The 20,709-nt window shown below is 40.6% G+C and overlaps 1 protein-coding gene across 1 annotated transcript in view; it reads left to right on the top strand.

Moving 5' to 3' along the window:
* The window catches only part of jakmip3 (Janus kinase and microtubule interacting protein 3), a 285,672-nt gene that overhangs the window by 188,005 nt on the left and 76,958 nt on the right, over positions 1–20,709 (top strand). Inside the window, exon 4 of the mRNA XM_033033654.1 lies at positions 17,698–17,925. Coding sequence (XP_032889545.1) covers positions 17,698–17,925 — 228 coding nt within the window. The remainder of the gene's footprint in view (positions 1–17,697; positions 17,926–20,709) is intronic.

Genomic DNA, 20,709 nt, shown 5'->3' with positions numbered 1-20,709 from the left:
TCTATAATGTGTACTATTTTGACATCATGCCAACTGAATGAAATATCACAAAGAACACAAAACTGAGATGATTGTCCAAACATAGAAACATAGAATTAAGGAGGACTGCGATCGTGGAAAATCGAAGGTACACAAAAATGCTGGAAGAAACTTCGGGCTGAAACGTTGCCTATTTCCTTCGCTCCATAGATGCTGCTGCACCCGCTGAGTTCTCCAGCATTTTTGTGTACCATAGAATCATAGCAAATAGGTACAGGAGGAAGCCATTTGTCCAAACATATAAATGTAGAGGAAGCTTCCATTTGAAGAATAAATCAACAGGTAGCAAAATCTTCAGGCAACATACACTAGTCAGGTGGAATTTGATGTGTGGATCCATAGATGTGGCTAAATGGTTGAACAGGCATGTTAACATTTTTACTTGTCATTCGATTTTGAAATGCAAGCCCTCGTCATTGTCTCCAATGAGAGGATGTAGGTATGGTTATATTTTCTTTTGTAAAGGAGAATTGATTAATTTCTAAGCGTTGACTAGGAGTGTTCCACAAGCCAGAGAGAATAACAGTGTTTATACACAGGCAGACACGTCGAGTTTGAATGGATAGTTTCCACATTGAGGGTAATCAGGAATCCAATGCACAATTGGTATAATGTTGAGCAGAGCAGTAGAGTTGCTGCCTTACAGCGAATGTAGCGCCGGAGACCCGGGTTCGATCCCGACTATGGGTGCTGTCTGTACGGAGTTGTTATGTTCTTCTCGTGACCGCGTGGGTTTTCTCCGAGATCTTCGGTTTCCCCCACACCCCAAAGACGTATAGGTATTAGGTTAATTGGCTGGTGTATGTGTAAATGTCCCCATTGTGTGTAGGATAGTGTTAATGTGCGGGGATCGCTAGTCGGCGGGTTTCCAATGGGCTAAAGGGCCTGTTTCTGCGCTGTATCTCTAAACCATTTCCTCAAACTAAATCTCTCACATTTTGAAATCAAAAAATTTTGCATATCACAACATGTAAAATCTGTTGTGAAACAGTGCAATCAGCCAGTAATTTTAGAATTTAGAAATAAAACCTTCTTGAAAATGACTTACTTTAAAAATCCAATTATATTAAAGCATGGTCAGATAATGAGGTTTAACTACTTTTGCTGAAAATTTTTACTTTTAAAAAAATTATCTGTACCATTATAACCACCTGTTTTTAAATAAATGAAAGCAGCATGAAATGGAAAGAACCAGGTTAAATTTAACAAACTCTTTGAAGCGCAGATAAAAGGTTTAATTAGACCAATTCAAGTCTGGTTAGGGTATGGAGACAATTTTAAACACCAAGCCTTTCAAACAATTACAAAAGATTGCACTAACTCAATTTGTGATCAATATAATTACTGCTGGAAATGCCATTGTCTTTTGCCCTGTTTTGGATAATCTCGGGAGGATTCTATGAGAAAATATAGACATTCCCAGTATGCAGCCACCCTTTTGGTAATATGCTTGTACATGAATAAATCATTACAACTGGAAAACAGACATTTCTAACCATGGCAATTCCAATTCTTTCAGGATAACCCTGAAAATGAAGCAAAAAATTACCGACTGTTACACAACCAATGCTGGCTGTGGAAGAATTTGAAGACAAATTGCAATGCATTTTTGGTCCTATTTGATACAATAATTCAAATTAGGGTTGATCACAAAATATTTAATGTGATTATTTTTAAACTTAATTAATACCTGTGCCATTAAAAATGAACCACAGAGTTTTTGCACAGACAAGTTTGCATCACTTTCATGCCTGACACTATTATTAGTGAAAACAAGTCTAAGAAAATATGAAGAGAAAACATTCTCTCACTGTTTTTCACTCTTCCAACATGTTCATATGTATCTCTTCAACTTTCACTTCTCAACCTGGAAAGTATCAAATGAATGCCAACATTACTTCACCAATGAACTCTCCCTCTTGGACGTATCTTCAACTACATGACTGATATGTTCAAAGGCATTAACCGTTATGTCAATGGTATTAACACAGTCCAAGCAAAATTTCAAAACAGCGTTGAAGATGAGGAATTGTTAAATGCCCAAAGAATGTATGTGCCTGTTTGGTGGATTTTCTGCACTAATTCGTGATTCAGTTTGTTCAAAGTGTCAATGTCACTCACCCTCAATGCCCCTCCCTCGATTTCTGCTATGTTGGTAAAACAGCTATGCTGGTTCATAGAATATTTCACTTTTGATGCCATGCAGCAGAAGGTTTAACAGCTTGGTCTAACCTAACCCATGCAATGTTTGGCATATTATGTTCTTGCACCCAAAGAGATAATTCCATCATGAAAGAGTTTTTTTTCTTCGGGTTTGCAGGACTCCACCTCATATTTTCTGATTGTGACATCACATTTCTTTCACGTCCACAATTGTTCCTCTGTAGTCTGAGACATAAGACACAATGGTAAAACCATGGATCCTTCTTCTGATTACATTCTCCTGACTCTGAGAGACTTTTAATTCTTGCCACGAGAGTCTATGGAACCCAATGGAGATGGAGTGCACGGTAAATCAGTCTCCAATGAAAAAGAAAGGACACGTGATCGTGGCAGATTGGGCTTTATGCGTGAACATTGTTAACAATGGGGACAAAGCTGTCCCTGAATCTGGTGGTAGGTGCTTTCAAAGTTTTGCATCCTCTGCCTGATGGGAGAAGGGAGAAGAGGGAAGGCCGGTCTGTGTGTTGGAATGGGCGAAATTCACAACATGTTGGTGTACTTTCTTGGCTATAGTTTCAATGTAGTTGGTCAAGGACAAATTGTTGGTGCTATTTATGCCTCTGAACTTGAAACTCTTTATAATCTCCACATTATCACAGTTCCTGAAGTCAATAACTCGGTCCGCAATCATGAGTAAACACTTATAATTCACACCGTGTGCTTTTGAGTTCCCTATTAAATGGCAACATTTCATAAACACATTAAATATAAATACAATCAAGCTTTATACTCTGCTCTTGCCGATATAATAGTTTTATTTTAACAGAATAGGGGTCTATTTATAACAAGAACTATTATTTGAGTTAGTACGTGTACTTGAGTAGGAATAGGTTTCCATTGACTCCAGTGAACCTCTGTAGATAACTACTCTCAGTGGAAAAAGAGCATTGCAAAAATTGAAAAGCTTGCATCCATGTATCTACTGCGCACAGACACCGTGTGGAAATGGTGGAGGGAGCGCACCAATTCACAAACTATACAACTGCCCGGTCCATCGGCCGTCTCCTGCCCCATCTCTGGAAGAGTCCACAATATATACATTGACCTCTTTAGCCATCTCTGAACGCACAGAGCCATTTAAACTTGAAATTGAAAGATACAGCACGGAAACAGCCCTTCTGGCTCACTGAGTCAATGCCAATCATCAATCACCCGTTCACGCTAGCTCTGTATAATCCCACTATCGCATCCATCTCCTAAACTCTGGGGGCAATTTTGCAGAAGCCAATTAATCTACATACCCACATGTCTCTGGGATGTGGGAGGAAAACCCGGATCATCCGAAAGACACCTATATGGTCACAGAGAGAACATGCAAACTCCATACGGACAGCATCCGTGGTCAGGATCGAACTCAGGTCTCTGGTGCTGTGAAGCAGCCAGCTCTACCAGCTGTGCCACTGTGCCATCCATTGTGGAACCAAGTCGTCCCATATCCAAAGGGACAACCTGAGAAGAAGAAGCTGAGATTACATGTTGTGCCAATTCAATTTGCATGGAAAAAGAGGTGATTATTTATCTGTAATAGAAATCAATAGTATAATCCAGAAAATAACAAAATCTTCACAGTGGAATAGGGCTTTCTTCTTTAAACTTGAATGAAGTTGATGTGCTTCTTGCATCAGGTGATCTTTGCTGTGTGTTTGTTTATTATTGATAAGTCTTCTCCTTCCTGTCAAGCAAAATACTGGTTGTCTGAAAGTGCCTTCATTTGATTTGTATATAGTAGGTTCACGTTTATTGTTCTCAAATGTACCGAAACACAGTGAGAAGATCTATTTTGTCAGCTATCCAAATCATAATCATAATCCTTTTATATTAGCCGTATGTTTTGCCACATATGAGGAATTTGATTTTCCTTACGGTCATACCAATAAAAGCAACAGAACACACTGAATACATTTTAACATAAACATCCACCACAGTGACTCCTCCACATTCCTCACTGTGATGGAAGGCAAATAAAAGCTCAATCTCTTCCTTTCTTTGTCCTCCAGCGGTCGGGGGCCCCGAGCCCTCCGTTGACAAGATGATCTTACTCCTGTAGCCGGCGGCAGGCCTTCCTCTTCGGGGCAATAAAGCTCCTGCAACGGGGGGGGAATCTCAGCTCCCCCGCGCTGGGAGATCTATCCCGGGTCGGGGCTAGTCGAATGCCGTACAGCATTTGGAGCTCCCGACGTCGGTCTCACCCCGAGACTGCGAGCTCCCGAAGGTAAAATCGGTGGTTGGAGCATCGATCCCAGGCAAGGAATCGGCTCCGATGGTAAGTCCACGCCCTGCGGTGGGGCTCAATGACAGTCCTGAGCAAGGCCTCCTGCTTCATGATGTTAGGCCGCAGAGATACGATCCGGAAAACAATCGCCGCAGGCAACATAAGATATTGAGAAAAAGTTTCCCCCGCCCACCCTCCATATAAAACAAACCAGAGACCATTAACACAAACTTTCAAACACACTAAAAATAACAAAAAAAAAAGGACAGACAGAGTAGGCAAGGCTGCCATCGAAGCGCCACCCGGTGGAAACTAGATCAGGTATCTATATTACTAAAAGTCTGATCTTGACCGCTTTTGGCTCGCTGTGCTGTGATTTCCGAGAGAACGCCGCCACCTACGGCCGTCATTTTTGGCCACCTCGCTCAGAGCCCCCCTCCGACTTCCGGGACTGGAAGTTTTTCCCATCGATGAAAAATCAGAGACATATTCATGTTTTTTTTAAATTTGCCAATCTCTCTGTTGCCCCTCTCTGTTGAAAATGAAAATATGGTTGGTTTGAAGTAAAAAGGCATTACTGCAAATGGTGGTTTGGGTGCTTTGGCTTGAAGTAAAAAGGCACTACTGCAAATGGTGGTCTGGGTGCTTTGGCTTGAAGTTAAAAGGCGCTCCTGCAAATGGTGGTTTGGATGCTTTAGGTTTAAGTTAAAAGGCACTATTGCAAATGGTGGTTTGGGTGCTTTGGCTTGATGTAAAAAGGCACTACTGCAAATGGTGGTTTGGGTGCTTTGGCTTGAAGTTAAACGGCACTATTGCAAATGGTGGTTTGGGTGCTTTGGCTTGATGTAAAAAGGCACTACTGCAAATGGTGGTTTGGGTGCTTTGGCTTGATGTAAAAAGGCACTATTGCAAATGGTGGTTTGGGTGTTTTGGCTTGATGTAAAAAGACACTACTGCAAATGGTGGTCTGGGTACTTTGGGTTGAAGTTAAAAGGCAATCCTGCAAATGGTGGTTTGGGTGCTTTGGGTAACTTCCTGTTTGCACTGTATATTGATTTTCGATAAAACGCTACCACTTATGGCTGTGATTTTTGGACAACTTACTCAGTCCCCCTCCGCTCAGCAGGTGCAGAGGATTCTTCCCATCAATGAAAAATAAAAGTGTTATTAGTGTTTAAAAAATGTTGAGAATCTCCCTCCTGTCAATCACGCCATGAAGGCCACACCTTTTCAGGTGGGAGGGGGAGGGGTTATAAAACCCAGAAGTGTGGGTGTGGCTCAGTCTCTGCATGATGGGGGAGGGAGAGGTCACAACTCTGTCTGAGCTGTGAATTAACTGAACACACTGAATGTCTACTGAACTGTGAGTTTGGTGTTTTTGCGTGGTTTTATGGTGGCCTTGCACCCTGCTTGAAGTGGTAGGAAACTGCACTTGAATTCGGTGACCTTGCACCCTGTTTGAAATGGTATGAAACTGCACTTGAATTTGCTGGCCTTGCACCCTGCTTGAAGTGGAATGAAACTGCACTTGAATTTGGCGGCCTTGCACCTTGCTTGAAGTGGTATGAAACTGCACTTGAATTTGCTGGCCTTGCACCCTGCTTGAAGTGGTATGAAACTGTACTGAATTTGGTTGCCTTGCACCCTGCTGAAAGTGGTATGAAACTGCACTTGAATTTGGTGGCCTTGGATCCAGCTTGAAGTGGTATGAAACTACACTTGAATTTAGTGGCCTTGCACCCTGCTTGAAGTGGTATGAAACCGCACTTGAATTCGGTGGCCTTGCACCCTGCTTGAAGTGGTAGGAAACTGCACGAATTCGGTGGCCTTTCACCCTGCTTGAAGTGGTAGGAAACTGCACTTGAATTTGGTGGCCTTGCACCCTGCTCGAAGTGGTAAGAAAATGCACTTGAATTTGGTGGTCTTGCACCCTGCTTGAAATGGTAGGAAATGGATTTGAATCTAGTGGCCTTGCACCCTGCTTGAAATGGAATTTCAAGGAATAGCCATGAGTCAACTGCCAGCCCACCAGCCGTGAGTGAGCTGCCAGCACATCAGGCTTGAGGGACTGAGCTGCCACCCCAAAAACCCAAACCAGCGCTCCAGAAAGCCCGCCAACTAGCCACCAATATTGCAATTGGTGGAGAGGTGGAATATTGTGTCGGGGGACCAGCCCTCCCGTGTGAACATGGGACCCAACGAGTCCCTCTTTGTATATAAAAATACAATCAAGTTAAACTCAAATACAATAGATAAAGCAGAGAGGAAGATACAGAGTGCAGAGTATAGTTCTCTGCATTGTAACACAGCAGTTCCATATAGAAAGTACAATGTCCACAATGGGGTCGTGGTGAATCAGACAGTACCCTGTCTAATGGAAGGTCCATTCAGAAGTCAGATAACAGGGTGGTGGGTGCTTTCCAACTGCTGTATCTTCTGCCTGACAGGAGCAGGGAGAAGGGGGAATGGCTGAAGTGGGATAAGTCTCTGATTATATAATAAAAGGAACTACAGATGCTGGTTTATACCAAAGATAGACACAGAATGCTAGCGTAACTTAGTGGATTAGGCAGCATATCTGAAGAAAATAGATGTGATTGAAATGGTTGCATCCCCTATCCCTTTTCTCCAGAGATGCTGTCTGACCAGCTCAGTTACTCCAGCATTTTGTGTCTGTCTTCTATAACTCTTTGATTGTGTTGGCTATGTTTCAGAGGCAGCGTGAATGGCAGATGGAGTCAATGGCAGGAAGTCTCTTCTGTATGATCTCAGTTTAGCAATTGGCATTTATATATTGTACATGACGAAGTAAGGAAATACCAGTTTTTTTTTTTTTACATTTTTTTCCTTAATCATAGAATGTGAGTTATATTTTAAAATATGTTAAAATATTAATATATATTGAAATATAATGAGATTTCCTTTACTTTAATTCAGCAAAATTAATAGAATGAAAAATGTTCATATTCCTTACACTATTTCTGGCATTGGTTCACATCCATCTTTTTTAAATTTACCAAATTGATAGTGTCAATCAAGTAATTACTAAAATAACCTAACATGTATTTAACATAAATGTAAATATTTCAAAATCGGCTCAACCCCAATCAGTAAATATAATTAGAAAATGTTAAAAAATAAATTAAAAACTATTAATTCATCCAAAAGAATAGAATTCAAAGTAAATCCTTAAAAATTGAACACCTGAGGTGATGAATTTTGGTGGTGAAAATGGTGAGGAGAAATAAAAACCAAATGACCGAAAAAAAGGGGGTTTTTGACCATTTTGGTAAAAACAATGTAACAAAGTTACACTAATGGGCCTGTCCCACTGACGCGACTTTTACGGCGACTGCCGGCACCCATCATAGGTCGTTGCAGGTCACCGAAAATGTTCAACATGTTGAAAATCTAGCGGCGGCCAGAAAGATGCTACGACTCTTTGGGCGACTGAAGAGACTACTCATGACCATACAGGCGATACCCTGAAGACATGTCACGGGATGAAGCCTGTATGATCGTGAGTAGTCGCCCAAAGAGTTGTACCTTGTTCTGGTCGCCGCTGGATTTACAACATGCTGAAAATTTTCGGCAACCTGTAACGACCTATGACAGGTGCCAGCAGTCGCCGAAAATGTCGCATAAGTGGGACAGGCTCATAAACCTTTAGAAATCTTGACATGCACTCAGCTGCAGCATTGTGTCCAGTGCTGGGCATTGAACCGTGAGAATATCCGGGTTTGGTGAGATTAAGAAAGAAATATATTGGAATTAACCATAGGATAAATTTTATTTAGTAATGCAGGGTAATTGGAGAATATGGACATTTATTTAGGAAACATGATTGAGGGAAATTTAATAATGAAGAATTTATTCAGGTAAATATAGAGAAACTATTTCCATGAACAGATAATTAGGCAATCAGAGGATATCGATTTAAGTAAAGTCGAATTTGCTTTAAATTATGATTTTTAGTATAAACCAGCATCTGCAGGAGAGAACCTCATATTTCCCTTGTGCAGCTTTCCATCCCTTCCCTGTCCTAGTCACCGTACTAGTTTCACTGTCATCCTGTTGGGTTTCACTGTTTGCATCACTCATTATCACCTTTCCCATAGCCAACAATGGACCATTGTGAGCTCCACCTTCCTTGATCATTGTTGCTGGTTTTGATTTGTTCTTTTGCAGAAATTTCATTCATTTGTTCTATGTACCTTTCCATATCTCTAGTTCTCCTCTCCCATGACTCTCAGTCTGAAGAAGGGTCACAACCCAAAATGTCACCTATTCCTTTTCTCCAGAGATTTCTGCCTGACCCGGTGAGTTACTCCAGCTTTTTGTGTCTATCTTGTGCAGGAGTCAGCATCCCCTTCTAAAACTAGATTGGTAGGCACTCCAATTTGAAGAAGTAGAAACAAGGAACTGCAGATGCTGGATTACCAGAAAAGGATACAAAGTGCTGGAATAACTCAGTGGGTCAGGCAGTAGCTCTGGAGAACATGGATAGGTGACGTTTCAGTTTGGGACCTTCATCAGCAATTGAGCTTATTCTCCAATTACAATACAGTTTGGGATGGAAGAAAGATTGACATGCACATAGAGTAGGACCAGCTTCTAGATGAGGTAGAGGAATGCTCGCAGAAGGAGGCCATATACACCAGGGCCATCAGGGAGTAGAATGGCAAATAACATGTGAGATGCCACCTAATGGAGCCACAACTGCAGCTCATGGTTGTCAAGATGTATGTGATTATGAACTCATTTTGCAGCTGGCTTCTTCCATGCTGGAGATATTTGCAAAATTTCAGTTGTATGTCACCTATGTTCTCTATTCAATTATAGCAGCCAAAATGGTATTGTTCTTGCCAAGGACTGCAGACTACACTATGTTACACAATGCCATTTATTGCAGTCATACTATTCTGCAGAAGTGAATGCTATCTCTGCCCATTACTGTAACTGAAAGGATTACCATTCCTTCCGTGTCCAAATGGAGTACAATTATAGACATTAAATTCTGAAAATCAATGGCTGGTGTCCTTGCAGCAGTCGTAATGTCTTGTTCTGGTAAACCAAAACAGCATTTCAAAGAGTGGCTATTGGATGATATGTGCTATTCAATTTTCCTACACTTGTGTGCAGTGTGCATGGACAGAGAGCAATGCCGCCACACAAGGTGTAATAAAACAAGCCATCAACAAATTAAAATGACTCTTAATTGCCTGAAATAAAATGGAAACATTCAGCGGGTCGACGGGCATCTGTGGAAAGAGAAACCTGTAATTTTTCTAAGACTTTTACCAGACTGTGAGAAAACACAAGTAAATTGCAGTTGCAGAGAAGGAGAGGGAGGGACAGATTGAACAAAATGGAATATCTTTGATAGGGTGAAACCAAATTAGTAAATGCATCAGTTAGAGGCAGATTATGCTTCTTTTTCTGTGTTGTGTGTCAATAATTGTAAGGGTGTTGGACATGCCAAGTTATACTAGAAGATATAATTTTGGCTGCTATAATGAATAGAGAACATTGGTGACATACAACCAACATTTTGCAAATATCTCCAGTTTGGAAGAAGCCAACTGCAAAATGAGTTCATAATCACATACATCTTGACAACCATGGGCTGCAGTTGTGGTTCCATTAGGACATGACATATAGCATCTTACATGTTATTTGCCATTCTACTCCCTGATGGCTCTGGTGCATATGGCCTCCTTCTGCAAGCATTCCTCTCTGCCTAATGGGCCTGTCCCACTTTCACAACCTAATTCAGGACCTCTGCTGAGTTTGCCCTTGACTCATACTCACTGCATGGTCGTCACGAGGTCGTAGGTAGGTTGTGATGCTAGTCGTAGGTACTCGTGGCATCAAGTAGGTCGGGGCGTTTTTCTAGCCTGATGAAAAATGTCCATGAGTAAAAAAGGTCGTGAATTAGGTCGTGAAAGTGGGATAGGCCCTTTACTCTACCTCGTCTAGAAGCTGGGGTTTCTGGTAACTCACTCATTCTTTCTACATCTTTCAGTAGCAATGTTACAAAATTTTGAGATTTTAAAAATCAAGTCTGCAATTTATCCCATCAGATAAAGCATAAAAATAAGTTTAATTTGACACCTAATTCACTTTCATATCTTCAGTATTAAAAAAGATACAGCCATTTTCATACTCTGAAATTAGCATCTTGTTCCCTATTGCTTTTCCATTGACTTAACACAAAAGCTGTGATCAAGAACAATAAAAAGCCCATAACTTATTAAAAATTAAGAGAACTGAAAGAAATGTTCAATTATTATAGATTGAAGCATTCTGAAACAAATATCAAACAATCTTACTTGGATGGCCTGAAATTAAAGCATATAATTAGTTAGTTACCCAATTGTAGCTAATTCCAAAATTCAATTACTAGATCTAAACATTATCCATTTCTTAAGGAGAAATTAACATTTTTAAATAGCCTAAGTGTCCAAAGAACATTCACACAAGAATTCACAATAAAACATGATTTTTAAATCTCATTGACATTAATTTATAGGCCAAATGGAAGGGATTTAGTGTTTAATTGCTGTAAATTAATGGTAATTTAAATCAGCTTGCGAGTGGGTTTTTCTGGAACGCGATGGTTTGGAACGTTGCCATTGTGGTGGATTTTGAAGCCCATGTCGGCATGAATGATACTGCGTGTTTGAATGGGCCCCCCGTCAGCTACTCGCACATAAAATGTTGTATAAAGGGATCTTAAGAAGCACTTTTTAATGTAAAAATAAACAACCTACCTTGCCGTGTCCCCTACATAAGATTCGTCCAGTTGTCGGCGTTCGCTGCTTTAGAGGATAATTTTTAATCTACTATAACAATTAAATAACCCAATTTAGTTTTAAAATAGCTGCAGCGAACGAACGTCGCAGCGATTTTTCATCAGCAACTAAGCAGGCTGAACAACATCGATTTCAATAGCCTAGAGAAAATCGCATTTTAAACCCGCCCCCCTCTCAAAGGCGCCAAAGTCGCGCACACGGGCAGCGACAGAACGGCAGCGCCGCTGAAGGTAAGTTTTGCAACATACCTAGATATTCTGCCAGGGTACTGACAGATGTAAACTGAATGGGAAAGACCTATCATGATAGACGTGCGTATTTTTTTTGCGGGCAATAGGATTGTAGAATTTACAGGAAAGAAAGTGGTATTGGTTTATTATCGGCACTTGCACCAAGATTTCGCAAAAAACCTTGCGTGCTATCCAGTCAAATTATACGCTGCATGAATATAATAGTCATGCACAAGAACAACGGGTTGTGCAAAGAGACAAATACCAGCAGAAAAATAGCAGAATATAGTGCTACAACTATCTCTTTACAGACTGTAAAGATGTATGTTGTAACACCAAATGCTGCACTGTGGAATTTTTCTCTTTGCGCTACGTGTTGTACTTGTGTGTAGTCCCAATCTCCCTATTTGCCTTTACAGACTGGAAAGAGGTAAATTGGGAGACTGGGACTACACTTATCTTATAGTTGGACCATTCAGTGGATTGATAACAGCAGGGTAAAAGCTGTTACTGAAACTGGTGGTACACGCTTTAAAACGTTTGTATCTTCTGCCTGATGGGAGAGGGGAGAAGAGGGAAGGCTGGTTTGTGTGTTGGAATGGGCTACATTCACAAGATGTGGGTGTGTGAATTCTTGACAATAGCTTCAATGTAGTCGGTCATGGACAAAGTGTTGGTGATATTTACGTGTCGGAATTCAAAACTCTAGATAATCTCCACTTCAGCGCCATTGAAGCTTATTGGGGTGTGTTTACCACCTAATTTCCTGAAGTTAATAACTAGCTCCTTCATCTTGTTGATATTGAGGGAGAGGTTGTTGCCTTCGCACCATGTTACGAAGCACTCTGTCTCCTTCCTGTACACCATCTTGTCACTATTCGAATTCCGGACCACCACAGTTATGTCATTATAAACTTGTAAATGGAGATAGAGCACAATTCGGTCGCACAGTCATGAGTGTGTAGAGAGTATAGTAAGGGGTTGAGACGTCATCCTTGCAGTGTAGCAATGCTGAGAATTATCATGGAGGATGTTTACTCACCGACCCTTACTGATTGTGGACAACGGATCATGAAGGAGAGGATCTTGCTTACTTATTGCACCCACATCTGGGAGTAACAATGTGGTGCAAAAGCTGAAGTCAGGTAGAAGTCTGACAGCATCTCTGGACAAAAGGACCAAGTCGTACCCACCCAAGTCGTACTAGCTTCAGAGTCGTCTTGTTGAGACTCATTGTCTGTAACTCGTTTTCACTCAGCCCACAGCTAACAATGGCCTGTTCCCTTTATCATCGTTACTTTTTTGCATATCTTTCATTCATTTGTTCTACATCTATATCACCTTCTATATCTCTCGTTTTCCTTTCCTCTGACTCTCAGTCTGAAGAAGGGTCTCGACCCGAATGTCACCTATTCCTTTTCTCCATAGATGCAGTCTGAACCGTTGAGAAACTCCAGCTTTTTGTGTCTCTCTTCAGTTTCAAACAGTATCTGCGATTCCTTCCTATACAAAGGTCTTTCAAATGTTCCACACAATTCCCTAGAGACCTTTGTAGCTTGAAATTTTATCTGGAAACCATTAAGCACTTGGATAATCATGACACCAGAGAAAAGTGACCTGCTAATAACTAAACCATTAAATAGTTGATGATCCCAATAAAAAGAACCAATCCTTCCTGCTCTTTAATGTACATTCAACTATGCATGTTTAAGAAAGAGCATTAGATAGAGCATGGAGAATTTCTCAAGTGCTAATCGATGCTGAATGTATCTAATCTGTACCATCATTGTGATTATTGACTGACATGTTAACACCCCCATCAATATGTCTTGGGTGCGATTAATGCTTAAATGTACACTATCTCTATTTGGGAGGGACAAGAGGACTCAGACTATTTAAATAAATTGTGCAATTGACCGTAAGGAAGGACATTCTTGCTATTGAGGGAGTGCAGCGGAGGTTCACCAGGTTAATTCCCAGGATGGCGGGACTGACCTATGATGAAAGAATGGACCGACTGGGCTTATATTCACTGGAATTTATAAGGATGACAGGGTATGTTATAGAATAAAATTATTAAGGGATTGGACAGGCTAGATGCAGGAAAAATGTTCCTGATGTTGGGGGTGTCCAGAACCAGGGGTATCGTTTATGAATAAGAGGTAGGCCATTTTGGACTGAGATGAGGAAAAACATTTTCACCCAGAGAGTTGTGAATCTGTGGAATTCTCTGCCACAGAAGGCAGTAGAGGCCAATTCACAGGATGTATTCAAGAGAGAGTTGGATACAGCTCTTAGGGCTAACGGAATCAAGGGATATGGGGAGAAAGCAGGAACGGGGTACTGATTCTGGATGATCCACCATGATCATATTGAATAGTGGTTCGAAGGGCCGATTGGCCTACTCCTGCACCTATTTTCTACGTTTCTACAATTTCATGCAAAAGTTAAGTTGGCATATGAAGACAATTCCACTATTAAGTGATTCTATGTGCAATTGCTGAAGAAATATAGCTTTTGATTTGATTTTGATTTGCTATAATTTCTCACAAGCAGAAATATGTAGTTACAATGTAGGTAAGTACATATTGCATTTTGTTTTGACTTCACATTTCACAGTAAAAACTCTGAGAGTGTGAACTCATTGGTAGACATTGCAGGATAAGAAAAATAACTCGTATCTGCAGATATAAATTTATTATTACTTTGATGTGAAGGAATTGGTTGCCCAATAAATAAATTAAATTGTCCTATTTGCTTTTTAGCTCACTCTTTATCCAATGCCAGCAGGAAGATGTAGATTAATAGAAACATAGAAACATAGAAATTAGGTGCAGGAGTAGGCCATTCGGCCCTTCAAGCCTGCACCGTCATTCAATATGATGATGGTTGATCATCCAACTCAGTATCCTGTACCTGCCTTCTCTCCATACCCCCTGATCCCTTTAGTCACAAGGGCCACATCTAACTCCCTCTTAAATATAGCCAATGAACTGGCCTCAACTACCTTCTGTGAGAGAATTCCAGAGATTCACCACTCTCTGTGTGAAAAATGTTTTTCTCATCTCGTTCCTAAAAGATTTCCCCCTTATCCTTAAACTGTGACCCCTTGTTCTGGACTTCACCAACATCGGGAACAATCTTCCTGATTTGATTAGTAATCCTCACATTCAGCAGGAGACGGAGGGTGGGTTAGAATCATAGTCAGGACCTGATATAATAGGGTGTGTAGAAATGATTGAGGTATTAAACACATGTTTTGCAGATATGTTTACAGTCGAGGACATAAAAACCCATGTCAGAATGAATGGGTCTACTGAAGGTGTGGAACTTCAAGTATTGCGTACAGTTTTAGTCTCCTAATCTGAGGAAAGACATTCTTGCTATAGAGGGAGTACTTTCATATGAAGAAAGACTGGATAGACTTGGCTTGTACACGCTAGAATTTAGAAGATTGAGGGGGGATCTTATAGAAACTTACAAAATTCTTAAGAGTTTGGACAGGCTAGATGCAGGAAGATTATTCCCGATGTTGGGGAAGTCCAGAACAAGGGGTCACAGTTTAAGGATAAGAGGGAAGTCTTTTAGGACCGAGATGAGAAAATCATTTATTACACAGAGAGTGGTGAATCTGTTTAATTCTCTGCCACAGAAGGTAGTTGAGGCCAGTTCATTGGCTATATTTAAGAGGGAGTTAGATGTGGCCCTTGTGGCTAAAGGGAGAAGGCAGGTATGGATACTGAGTTGGATGATCAGCTATGATCATATTGAATGGCGGTGCAGGCTCGAAGGGCCGAATGGCCAACTCCTGCACCTATTTTCTATGTTTCTATTAATCTTGGGAAGGAAAGTATACTGGACAAAATAATGAAGCCTAAAGTGGATGAATCTCTTGGATATAAAAGGCCACATTCTAGTTTCTCTGTCTGCAGAGGGATGAAAGTGGGAAGTATCATAATCACTGGGATGGATCAATGTATCGGTGGAGGGTGAGTCAGATTTCAGAAAAAAAAGTGCTCATTAACGAGTTGTCAGATTGATACCGGTGGAATGCCACAAAATCAAGGCTAGGGCTTCTGCCATTGACATTTTTTCAATGAGTCAGATGACGGGATGGAGAGCAATGTATCCCAGTTTGCTGATGATAAAAAAATTAGATGGAGACAGTTAATTATGGGTAAAAAGATCACAAAGGATATTCGGACAAGAAGGTCAAAAGTTGATAGTTACTTCTTTTGATAAACGTGTAAGAAATTGTTTATGCAATGACAAGAACCTGAACCTGAATGACAAGGGTGTCAGGAGTTACGGGGAGAAGGCAGGAGAATGGGGTTAGGAAGGAGAGATAGATCAGCCTTGATTGAATGGCGTATAGACTTGATGGGCCGAGAGGCCTAATTCTGCTCCTATCACATGATGCAATGACAACCTAGTATGTGTTGGGGGTGTGCAGCCACTTTGTACTTTTGGTTCATGAACTGCAGAAAACAATCATGGTTGAGTTAGAAAGGCAAATACTGTTTCTCCTGTTACCACAAGTGTGTTCAAAATCGAGATAGGGAAGTTTGGCTACCACTGGGACATTGTCAACTGGAACATTGGTCTGCAGCTGAAGAAGATTGTTTTTTTTTGCCTTGGAGGCAACATAACCTAAGTGAATTAAATTGATTCCTGAGATGAGGCTCGGGTCCTATGAGGAGAAGTTCAATGCAATTGGCAACAAATCTCCTTTCATGCTGTCCCTTGGTAATATTTTGCTTTGTTTTGAATTTTTTTCAATGGGTCTACGCTGACAGGCGAAACAAAGAACTGCATAGGCTGGTTAATACACAAAAGAACAAAAAGTGCTGGAGTAACTCAGCTGGTCAGGCAGCATCTCTGGAAACATGGATTCGGCTCAAAGGGCCGAATGGCCTATTCCTGCACCTATTTTGTATGTTTTCTATGTTTCTATAAGTGGTGTTTCGGGTCGAGATCCTTCTTCAGACTGACCCTCCTTCAGTCTGAAGATGGGTCTTGACCCAAACACCACCTATCCATGTTCTTCAGTGTTAACACTTTATGTCCTATGCTGATTGAAGTTCAGTGGAATGAGATGTGACATCGTTTTAATGTACCATTTCTGAGAAGATTTGATGGGTAAATGATAATAGTATATCTAATGAAGAACCTCTGATGAGTAACCAAGTCTACTATGTCCTGGGTGAGAGAGGACAATGGATCTGGATTTACATTAAGAAAGGCATTTCTACTTGTAAATATCTATTAGTTGCTTGTTTTGGAGATTGTTAAACACAATGAATGGTGCTACAGTCTGGGAAACGCCAATGTGGAATGACTGCTGCCATGTAAATGTATATGACGTGGATGCTTAGATTAATTGATGAAGACCACATTTTGCCAAAACCCTTCACAGAAGAACCTAATTCAAGTAGTTATTGATGAGTGACTCCGATTAATCTGGATGGTGGGGTTCACAGGAGAATCGGATGTTTGTGATTGCTGTGACTGCCAAGCCAAATACTGTCTTAGAAATGAAAATTGTAGTTATTTAATTTTCAAAATAATAGCATCTAGTGAAACACTTTGGTCTAAATTAGTCGAACAAAGAATGCAATTAAATATAAATGTTTCATGAATTGGCCTTTTCTTTAAATGTTGAAAATGAATAAAAGACCTAATACTGATTTGATTGGTTTTGTTATAAATTTAATACAGCTAATTGATTTGCATAATATTTACTCAAATTTAATGGTTAATAGTCACTGGAACTTTGCAAATAACTGAGATATACACTTATGTGCTTTGGTTTGCTATGTACAAAATAGTATGTGATATTAGAGACTAAGTCGTTTAAAAAGTAATTTGTTAATTCGTGGCATTATTATTCTGGAAAAATAAGATCCAAACCTATCATGACTATGAATGTATCAAAAGAACTAAAAAGAATTGGAAATAGTTAAAATAGCTATAAAAAGTAATCTCTTTACTTTATAAAATGGAATTCCAATAATGAACTCAGAATTTTTTTTTTAAATGCACAAAATTGGATCACGGTTCCAGTCAATACCAATCTCTTCTTCTCGCCCTTGAGTTTTAATTTTACAGAATAATTGTCTTGTGGCAATGGATGACCTCAAGTGCATGCATGTGTGATTGTGTTTTGTTCTCATTGTAGATGGATGAGATAAAATTTAAAGACAGAGCAGTCTACATGCTGGAAAAAGAGCTGGGGGCTCAGGCTGGGCATGCTCAGAGACTCCAGCTCCAAAAAGAGGCTTTAGATGAACAACTTACCCAGGTCAAAGAGGCTGAAGCATGGGAAAAACGCCATCTGAGTAGCCCGAAAAGGGAGCTTCCTTTCGCAAGTGGTGCAGGAGACGCCTCAGACCATTCAGGAAGCCCTGTAAGCACCTTCACATATGTGGTCTATAAATGCCCGAATCAACAAATTCTGTAACCAAATCTTGATGAGGGACATATTAATACTTTCTGCTTAACTATTAATTCTTATGCAATATTATCACATTTCAAAACTATTCTACTACCTTTGAAATTCTTTACGCCATAGACAACTATTTGTTGCTGCTGAAGTAGAATTAATAATAGATTTAAGTTTACGATAATGCTTTTCATTTTTGTTGTTTTTGAGGACATTTGGATTTCAAGATGTAGCAGCTTGTTTGTCTTCTGATCATTTAATAATAGCAATAATTTGAAGTTACCTCTTAAGAAATTTAAAAGCATACATTACTACCTTGCTCCTGCCTACCTTACCAATCCGACCATCGCTGCTGCTTATTTTATTCATTTAATCTGCGTATATCTATATTACTAAAAGTCTGATCTTGACCGCTTTTGGCCCACTGTGCTGCGATTTCCGAGAGAACACCGCCACCTACGGCCGTCATTTTTGGCCACCTCGCTCAGAGCCCCCCTCCGCCTTACTGGACCGGAGGATTTTTCCCATCGATCACAAATCAGAGAGATATTAATGTTTTTTAAAAATTCACCATTCTCTCTGCTGCCCCTGCTGGAGGGAGGGGGAGGGACTATAAAACCAGGAAGTGGTGTGCCTCACTCAGTCTCTGCAAGATGGATGAAGCCAAAGGGTCACGTTTCTCTGAGCTCTGAATAACACTGAACACATGTCTACTCAACTGTGAGTCCCCTTAATGTTGTATGAAAATGAAAATATGGTTTGTTTGACGTAAAAAGGCATTGCCTGCAAATGGTTGTTTGGGTACTTTGACGAAGTTAAAAGGCACTACTTACTGCAAATGGTGGCTTGGGTGCTTTGGCTTGCAGTTAAAAGGCACTACTTACTGCAAATGGTGGCTTGGGTGCTTTGGCTTGAAGTTAAAAGGCACTACTTACTGCAAATGGTGGCTTTGGTGCTTAGGCTTGAATTTAAAAGGCACTACTTACTGCAAATGGTGGCTTAGGTGCTTTGGCATGAAGTTAAAAGGCACGACTTACTGCACATGGCGGCTTGGGTGCTTTACCACCCTGCATGAAATGGTATGAACTTGAATTTGGTGGACTTGCACCCTGCTTGAAGTGGAATGAAACTGCACTTGAATTTGGCAGCCTTGCATCCTGCTTGAAGTGGTATGAATCTGCACTGAATTTGGTGGCCTTGCACCCTGCTGAAAGTGGTATGAAACTGCACTTGAATTAGGTGGCCTTGCACCCTGCTTGAAGTGGTTGGAAACTGCCATTGAATTCGGTGGCCTTGCACCCTGCTTGAAGTGGTAGGAAACTGCACTTGAATTTGGTGGCCTTGCACCCTGCTTGAAATGGTAGGAAAATGGATTTGAATTTGGTGACCTTGCACCCTGCTTGAAATTGGATTTCAAGGAATAGCCATGAGTCAACTGCCAGCCCACCAGCCGTGAGTGAGCTGCCAGCAGATCAGGCTTGAGAGACTGAGCTGCTACTCCAAGAACCCATACCAGCGCTCCAGAAAGCCCCCCCACTGGCCACCAATATTGTAATTGGTGGAGAGGTGGAATATTGCGTCGGGGGACCAGCCCTCCCGTGTATACATGGGACCCAACGGGTCCCACTTAGTCTAGTATATATATATATTTAGAAACCCAGGCACTGTGTGTTGCACACTAAACTTAACACTAATCAGACCACTTCGAGACCTGGCCTTGCTCGAATGTCTCCCACTTTCTTCTACATTGAATGAACAAGAGAACATAAGCCTACTAAGCCTACCTGCTATGCTATAAGGATTCAGTGCTTTATAACATTGTAAGAATAAATTAAAGGCAGTGCTTTCCATCATCCTTTGTTATCCTTATGCTTTTTCTGTAATTTGCTATCAATATATATTGCTGCTTAATTAAGGCAAACGCTCATGCCCGTAAACATACTTTAGCTTTCACATTGCTGGCTCTCATCAAGATTTTTTTCTTTCACTGGCTCTTGGTTTTCTTAGCACGTGAGGTGAAAATGTTTCTGACATTCTGGCAGAGTCTATGATGCAAAGGGTCTCCTGCACCTGTCTATGGGGAATCACTGCACCTGTTAAATGGGATTCACGGATCATTAGGTCCTCAACCCATCCATGCTCCCAGTATCTATTTTTAATAGCTTCTGCAAGGGCATAACCAATGGAAGATAATTGGCATCTAATCAGACAGAAAAAAAACCCTACTGCTTTCAGTGTAATTCATTCCAACATTTCTTCAAAAGTCCTCATATATAAAGCATTCAAATTCCCTTTCTTTGTATAATCAATTATACCATTTTCTCAGTGCCTGTTGCCTTCAGCTGTGAACTAGCAAGCATGCTGCTCCTTATTGTAACAGCATGATTAGCTTTTTTCTGGAATACAATGTGTAAAGCATTACGTTTTCTATTTCACTGAAATAGACAATAGTTTCTTGAGGTAGGGAAATGTCTTTGGATTTCATGGTGTATCAATGTCAACTGTTCTTCTTTTGAACTGTACTTTCTTGCCATCCCATTTTATTTTAATTTCCTTCATGTATTTCAGCTGATTTGTTTGGTTGTTCATTTTTGCCACTAGGAAGAGTTAACATATGAATGCCAAAAAACAAATTCTGCCTCTGATCTAATAGTTGTGATGAAATCTTCAGTCTCTTTGCTTATGGTCTGTCAGTCACGTGTGGTTTTGTTGATGTCCAGTTATCTGCAGTTGATCTATGTTTCAGGA

The sequence above is a fragment of the Amblyraja radiata genome, chromosome 15, assembly GCF_010909765.2.
Source record: "Amblyraja radiata isolate CabotCenter1 chromosome 15, sAmbRad1.1.pri, whole genome shotgun sequence".
Taxonomy (NCBI): domain Eukaryota; kingdom Metazoa; phylum Chordata; class Chondrichthyes; order Rajiformes; family Rajidae; genus Amblyraja; species Amblyraja radiata.
Note: the sequence above shows the minus strand (reverse complement) of the source record. Positions and strands in the feature narration are given on the sequence as shown.